At 46.9% G+C, this 8,379-nt stretch overlaps 1 protein-coding gene across 1 annotated transcript in view; it reads left to right on the top strand.

Annotated features, from left to right (window-relative positions):
- The first annotated feature begins 212 nt into the window (after nucleotides 1-212).
- LOC147663348 (uncharacterized) overlaps nucleotides 213-8,379 on the top strand; it is a 160,993-nt gene continuing 152,826 nt past the window's right edge. Inside the window, 2 exon segments of the mRNA XM_086950501.1 lie at nucleotides 213-2,269; nucleotides 2,428-2,668. Of these exon segments, the coding sequence (XP_086806627.1) occupies nucleotides 341-2,269; nucleotides 2,428-2,668 (2,170 nt within the window). The 5' untranslated portion in view covers nucleotides 213-340.

Raw genomic sequence — 8,379 nt, 5'->3', positions numbered from 1 at the left:
GCGCTAGGTATATTGTAAACTATTTCTGGCTAAATCACAGCAAGCGAAAAGCACAATGGAGTAGAGCCAGACAACTGAAGAGTAAAGGAAAGAGAGGATCTCTGATCTACAAGACTGTCCCAATTTGCATCGACCGGAAGGAAGACTAATCTTCACTCGTAAACATGCAAAACCATTATACAATCTAAAGACAAAACCACATACAAAGAAGCTTTACTTTCCACAAGTATAATATGTGTAGTTGGTGAGTCTTGTATTTCATTGTAAAATCTGAAATCAAGCATCCAAAATACCACACACATACCGGGAATGTGAGAATAACACACGTGCTTTATCAACCATGTTAGCTCCTCAGGAAACGCAGTCATGGGATGCAGAGAAATATAAAACCGACCCAGAGACACTAACCAAGAAAGAAAAATCATTTAAAAGCAGCAAGAGCTTGAGTTTGTCATCGCTACTAAAGAACCATCAGCAAACCCACACAGGAGAAGCAACGTGCAATTGCAATGAATGTGTGAAGAACTTTAGTCAGTTAGCACTCCTAAAAGATCATCAGCGGACACGAATGGGGGAAAAACAACACCATTGCACGGAATGTGTGAAGAGCTTTAGTCGGTTATCACAACTTCAAAGACATCAGCGAACACACACAGGAGAAAAACCATACCATTGCACTGAATGTATGAAGAAATTCAGTCAGTTATCAAATCTTCGAAAACATCAGCGAACACACACAGGGGAAAAACCATACCATTGCAGTGAATGTGGAAGTAGTTTTAGTGAATCCTCAACTCTCAGGATTCATCAGCGATCACACACAGGGGAAAAACCATTTCAGTGCAGAGAATGTGTGAAGAGCTTTAGTGGGTTATCAGATCTAGAAGTACATCAGCGAACACACACTGGGGAAAAACCATACCATTGCACTGAATGTGTGAAGAGCTTTAGTCGGTTATCACAACTTCAAAGACATCAGCGAACACACACAGGAGAAAAACTGTACCATTGCAATGAATGTGTGAAGAAATTCAGTCAGTTATCAAATCTACAAAAACATTTGCGAACACACACAGGGGAAAAACCGTACCATTGCAATGAATGTGTGAAGAAATTCAGTCAGTTATCAAATCTACGAACACATTTGCGAACACACACTGGGGAAAAACCATACCATTGCAATGAATGTGTGAAGAAATTCAGTCGATTATCAAGTCTACGAACACATCTGCAAACACACTCTGGGGACAAACCATACCATTGCAATGAATGTGGAAGTAGTTTTAGTGATTCCTCACATCTCAGGATTCATCAGCGAACACACACTGGGGAAAAACCATACTATTGCAATGAATGTGGAAGTAGTTTTAGTCAATCCTCAACTCTCAGGATTCATCAGCAAACACACACAGGGGTAAAAACATTCCAGTGCAGTGAATGTGTGAAGAGCTTTAGTGGGTTATCACATCTAGAAGTACATCAGCGAACACACACTGGGGAAAAACCATACCGGTGCAATGAATGTGTGAAGAGCTTCAGTCGGTTATCACATCTACAAGTACATCAGCGAACACACACAGAGGAAAAACCATACCATTGCAGTGAATGTGGAAGTAGTTTTAGTCAATCCTCAACTCTCAGGATTCATCAGCTATCACACACAGGGGAAAAACCATTCCAGTGCAGTGAATGTGTGAAGAGCTTTAGTGGGTTATCAGATCTAGAAGTACATCAGCGAACACACACTGGGGAAAAACCATACCGGTGCAATGAATGTGTGAAGAGCTTCAGTCGGTTATCACATCTACAAGTACATCAGCGAACACACACAGGGGAAAAACCATACCATTGCAGTGAATGTGGAAGTAGTTTTAGTCAATCCTCAACTCTCAGGATTCATCAGCGAACACACACAGGGGAAAAACCATTCCAGTGCAGTGAATGTGTGAAGAGCTTCAGTCGGTTATCATATCTACAAGTACATCAGCGAACACACACTGGGGAAAAACCATACAGTTGCAATGAATGTGGAAGTAGTTTTAGTCAATCCTCATCTCTTAGGATTCATCAGCAAACACACACAGGGGAAAAGCCAATCCAGTGCAGTGAATGTGTGAAGAGCTTCAGTTGGTTATCACAACTCCAAAAACATCAGCGAACACATACTGGGGAAAAACCATACCATTGCAGTGAATGTTTCAAGAGCTTCAGTCAGTTATCGAATCTCCAAAAACATCAGAGAATACACACAGTGGAGAAGCCAGTGAATGTGTGAAGAACTTCAGTTGTTTATCACACCTCAGAATACGTCAGCGATCGCACACAGGGGTGAAACCATTCCGTTGTAGCGAATGTCGAAGTAGTTTTAAGGAATCTTCAAAATTATGGAATCCTCAGCGAATAAACACTGGAGAAAAGCCATTCAAGTGCAGTGAGTGTGTGAAGTGCTTTAGTCAATTATCAGACCTAATAAGACATCAACGAATACACACAGGTGAAAGACCCTACCACTGCAGCGAAAGTGGAAGTAGTATTAATGACCCTTCAACATTAAGAAATCATCAGCGAACACACTTAGAGGAAAAGCCATTCAAGTGCACCGGATGTGCGAAGAGCTTTAGTCGATTATCAATACTACGAAGACATCACCAGGACGCCCCTTTGCTAGGCGCCAGGACGCCCCTTTGCTGGGGCAGCTGTGCGCCTAATAAAAGTTATTAACATAACATAACATTAACATCAGCAAACACATACAGGGGAGAAACCATACCATTGCAGAGGATTTTGAAGTAGTTGTGGAAAGGATTTTCAGCTAACTACAGTGATTAGTGATAAAACCTATAAACACAACACACTTGAATAAGTTTAACAAGCACAGACTGGAGAATATTTGTAGCTGGTTTTGGTGTTTGGTCATTTTGTGCAACAACCGGTTCAATGACAGCAGCTAGAGAACAACGTCCAAAGGCACAAGAAGTCAAAGTAGGAAAATGTGACCTGTAACTCTGAGAGTTAATGCTTGTAGTGCACAACATATACCTCTGAAGCCCTGACGCGGGAAAAAATTATGCTCATTTTGATCATCACATGCATCTGCTAATGCACCCACCATAGTGGCACTTCCCCAGAGGTGTCCAATATCAAGCTGGACCCTTAGGAAATTTGCTGGCTCACCACTGACTATGTAAATGATTCACAGTGAGATTAATTGTATACAAATATATTTGAGACCTTTCTTCTTTACAGAGAATCACCCAGCCAACTCCTAACTGGTGAAAGGCCAGAATCCGTGCAAGATGGCAAAATGATTGATCGGAGAGAGAGCTATTGAAAAGTTTAGTTCTGAATAGGTTTCTGAAAGGTTGAGTGTTAGGTAAAGATTGAATCATGAGCAGTAAAAAATTCCAACTCTTAAGAGTCCACAACTATTGACTCCCTGCTTTACATTTCTTGAACCTTGGCACTGAAAAATAAATCTGGATTCAGAAGTAAAGGAACACAAAAGATACAGAATTTTGACACAAATGATAATCAGGTTTGTATTTTCAAGCAAAAAGAAACCTGTGTTTTATAAACTGCCGGTGAATGAATGGACAATTTTTGATATTTTGATATTTATGGGTATTTGTAAAGCGCAAACTTTCGCTCCGGAAGGAGCATCTTGGCGCTGAGCATGCGTGTAAGTGATATGTGGTGAGAATCTAGATAGCTGCCAGTACAGAGGTGTCTGATTGTTGATACACCCATGTCTTCAGGAGTTTCCTGAAGAGACTCTCCTTTTCGATTAGTCTGAGGTTAACGGGCAAGTTGTTCCACGCCCTTGCTGCCAGGACGGTGAAAGTTTTCCCACCCCTAGTTTTATACTTGAACCTCGGGATCGTGATGAGATTGGTCCCTGAGGATCTCGGACATCGTGTGGGGTTGTAGTGCGTGAAACGATTAGCAAGGTAATAAGGCCCTGTATTTTTCGTAGATTTGAACACAGTGAGTAGAAGTTTGAAAAGGATTCTTTTATGAAGTGGCAGCCAGTGGAGGAAGTTTAGAGCTGCTGAGGCTGATGACCTTCTAGGGAGTTTCAGTACCAATCTGGCAGCCGCGTGTTGTATACTTTGTAACTTCCTAAGAGTGGACTTCTTTACTCCAGCCATTAAACCATTGCAGTAGTCGAGTCGGGAGAGTATTAGAGCTACCGCGACCGATTTTCTAGCTGCAATGGGGAGGAAGTCGAAGAATTTCTTTAAGGATTTAATAAGTCCGAAGCAGCGCCCAGCAGTGATCCTGACGTGGTCATCAAAAGAGAGGGATGAATCAAATTGCACGCCTAGGTTCCGTGAGGAAGACACTGCACTGGGTGGGGCCTCTGATCCTATGGGCCACCATTCTTTCGGGCAGAAAGATACGTCTTTACCCAGCGGTATGATTACGGTCTTCGCACTGTTGCACACAACAGCTTCAGCAGTCAACCGACGCACGCCACGACCGCAGCAACGCCACCCACCACCACCCTCCGCGCCTGGACCCCGATCAGCACCGAAGACACGGTCCGCATGATGAACTCCGTCCACTCCGGATCTCCGACCGACCCCTGCCCTCACCACGTCTTCAACAAAGCCGACGCTATCATCGCACCCCACCTACGGGACATTATCAACACCTCCTTCGACACCGCCACCTTCCCTGAGAGCTGGAAGCACGCCGAACTCAGCGCTCTACTCAAGAAACCCACAGCGGACCCCACCGAACTCAAGAACTACCGCCCCATCTCGCTCCTCCCGTTTCCAGCCAAAGTCATCGAGAAGACCGTCAACAAACAGCTGGCCGCCTTCCTCGAGACGAATGGATCCCTCGACCCCTCACAGTCTGGCTTCCGAGCCAACCACAGCACCGAGACCGCCCTCATCGCTGCCACCGACGACATCCGAGCCCTGATGGACAACGGAGACACAGCGGCCCTCATCCTCCTAGACCTCTCCGCGGCATTCGACACGGTCTGCCACCGCACCCTAGTGCATCGCCTCAGCAACGTCGGAATCCAGGAGAAGGCACTGGATTGTATCATCTCCTTCCTCGACGGAAGAACTCAGAGAGTCCGCCTACCACCGTACAAGTCAGAGGCCACCGAAGTCATCTGCGGCGTCCCCCAAGGATCCTCTCTGAGCCCCACCCTCTTCAACGTCTACATGAGCCCCCTCGCGGCCATCGCACGCCAACACAACCTCAACATAATCTCCTACGCCGACGACACCCAGCTGATCCTGTCCCTGACCAATGACCCCGCCGCCGCCAGAGCCAATCTGCATGAAGGGATGAAAGATGTAGCTGAGTGGATGACGACCAGCCGCCTGAAACTGAACTCAGACAAGACGGAGGTCCTCATCCTGGGCTCCTCGCCCTCCGCCTGGGACGACTCCTGGTGGCCCCCCGCCCTGGGCACCGCACCCAAACCGACAGACCACGCACGCAACCTGGGCTTCATCCTGGACTCCTCCCTCTCCATGACCAGACAAGTCAACGCCGTCTCCTCGTCGTGCTTCAACATCCTGCGCATGCTACGGAAGATCTTCTGGTGGATCCCCACCGAGACCAGGAAGACCGTCACCCAGGCCCTCGTCACCAGCCGACTGGACTATGGCAACGCCCTCTACGCCGGTACCACCGCCAAGCTCCAGAAGAGACTCCAGCGGATCCAGAACGCCTCAGCCAGACTCATCCTCGACATCCCACGCAACAGCCACATCTCCGGACATCTGAGAGACCTGCACTGGCTCCCCGTCAACAAAAGGATCACCTTCCGTCTCCTCACCCACGCACACAAAGCCTTACACGATCAAGGCCCGAGCTACCTCAACAACCGAATCAACTTCTACGCTCCGAAACGCCACCTCCGATCAGCCAGCCACGCCCTCGCCGCCGTCCCCCGCATCCGAAGAGCGACTACAGGAGGAAGGTCCTTCTCCTACCTGGCCGCCAAGACCTGGAACTCCCTCCCAACCGACCTGCGCCTGACCCAAGACCACCTCTCCTTCAGGAAGAAGCTGAAGACCTGGTTATTAGAGCAGTAACGGCACCCCCCCCCCCCCCAAGCGCCTTGAGACCCTACGGGTAAGTAGTGCGCTCTATAAATGTCTTTGATTGATTGATTGATTTGTTCAGCCACTGGAATACGTCAGTGAGACAGTTCCGAAATCGCGAGTCTGCGTCCCTTACACTTTTTATCGATGGTGACGACAAGTTGGGTGTCGTCGGCGTATGACGTGACGAGGATCCCATGAGACTCTATCACAGCGAGGAGGGGAGCCATATAGATGTTAAAGAAAATTGGGCCTAATATGGACCCCTTGGGTACTCCTGATGTAATGGGATTTTCGCTGGATAGGTAGGGACCCAATGACACAGTTTGGGACCTGTTAGACAGGAAAGATTTTACCCATGCCAACACTGTGTCTGTCACGCCAATCTCTCGCATTCTATTCATCAGAATGACATGAGAGATAGTGTCGAACGCTGCTGTTAGGTCAAGCAGGATGAGGACGGCTTGCCTTCCCTCATCCTGCAGGAACTTGATGGAGTCGGATAGTTCTATCAAGGCTGTTTCGGTGGAATGGCCGGAGCGAAACCCCGACTGTTGAGGATGCAGGATGTTGTGAGTCTCTACAAATGTTTTTAACTCTCTGTGCACTAACTGTTCCGTGATCTTACCTAGAACAGGTAGTAGTGAAATGGGGCGCATGTTGGTAAGATCAGTTGGAGATTTGTTCTGCTTCTTCATCAGGGGCTTCACAATAGCCTTCTTCCAGTTGCTGGGCACTATCCCTGAATGAAGAGATTCATTGATGATGGCATTAATGCTGGGCTTTACTACCTCGATTAGGTGGTGTAGAATGCTAGGAGGACAGGAGTCGGTTGGGGCTCCTGATCTGCAGGCCAGAATTGCCTTGCGTGTTTGCTGGAGGGAAACAGGTTTAAAGCTGCAAAGAGGGTTATAGTTATCAGTTACTTCATGAGGAGTGATCGAGGGAGGAGGAAAGTTTCTCTGAATATTAACAATTTTATCCACAAAGAAATCTGTGATTTGATTACACAGAATTTCGGACGGTGGGATTTCGGGCATGAGAGCTTTGGGGTGGGTAAAGGACTTGACTATTGAGAAGACAGTTTTTTGTTTTTGTTGAGCTTCATTTATAGCCTTAGTAAAATATTCCTTTTTAGTCACTTTTATGCTGGAGAGGTATAATTTCCTCTGCTGAACATAGTGTTCTTGAGGCCTCATCATAAGTTTTTCTCCACTTCCTTTCTAGTATTCGGCAACAGAGATGGCTATCTGTTAGGGTCTGGGTGAACCAGGGTGCATTCAGCTTTCTTTTGTGACATTTCGCATGGTGGCCATTGGAGTCGGAATTATCCGAGACAATTTGGTCCATCCAGGCATGAAAGTTCCGGGAATCGGCTACTACATCTCCAACTAGTTTGGGGGCCTGAGCCAGGGGTTGGGTATCCAGCTTAATACGGTCAGTCACTTTTCTCCAGTTGACTGTGAAGGAGGGGTGGGAACGCTTAGTGCTGGGTAAGGCGTGGGCTTGTATGTCGATGTCAAATGGAATGAGACAAAGATCAGTCCAAATTTGAGGGATCGGAGGGGACGTGGTCATGGTTGTAAGATTAGAGCAAATGCCATCGAGAGTATGGCCTGCACGATGGGTAGAAGCGGTAACAAGTTGGGATAATCCAAAGATGTTTAACGAGTGTTGGAAGCAGATGGTGTGGGGATCGACACCCGATTCTAAATGTATATTCATATCCCCTAATAAAGTGAAGTTGGGATAATGTAGCATAAGTGCCCGAGAGCATCATCTAAGGAGTCCAGAAAGGGAGTGGCATTGCCAGGAGGGCGGTATATCAGTCCCCCCGAGAAGGAAGTGGAGGCATTAATTTTAATCGAGAAGCCTATGCCCTCGCTTCCTTTAAGGTGGCCTAAGTCAAATGTGTGGCAAAGGAAGGTTTTCTTAATAGCAAGTGCTACCCCGCCCCCACGCCCAATAGGTCTGTCACTAAAGATAGTGAAGTCTGAAGGGAGGGCAGTTGCAGGATTAGATGAGTCATTGAGCCAAGTTTCAGTAATAAAAAGAGCATCCAAATCGTGACATAATATTAAATCATGTATGTCGTGGCAGGATAGGGACCTGGCATTAATAAGACCTCCCTTAAAATTATTGGGATTACACTTTAAGGGGGAAGACGTTTCATATGCTTCGAAAGCTGTCACAGGGGACATCCATTTGCAATGTAGGCATGAGAAGGGGCCCCAGAGGAGGTCGATAGGGGGGCAACCCTTACAGTGATCACCCGTTTCAGAACGTAATGCGAGTAAATCATTGCTGT

The sequence above is a fragment of the Lissotriton vulgaris genome, unplaced genomic scaffold, assembly GCF_964263255.1.
Source record: "Lissotriton vulgaris unplaced genomic scaffold, aLisVul1.2 SCAFFOLD_300, whole genome shotgun sequence".
In the NCBI taxonomy this organism is placed as follows: domain Eukaryota; kingdom Metazoa; phylum Chordata; class Amphibia; order Caudata; family Salamandridae; genus Lissotriton; species Lissotriton vulgaris.
Note: the sequence above shows the minus strand (reverse complement) of the source record. Positions and strands in the feature narration are given on the sequence as shown.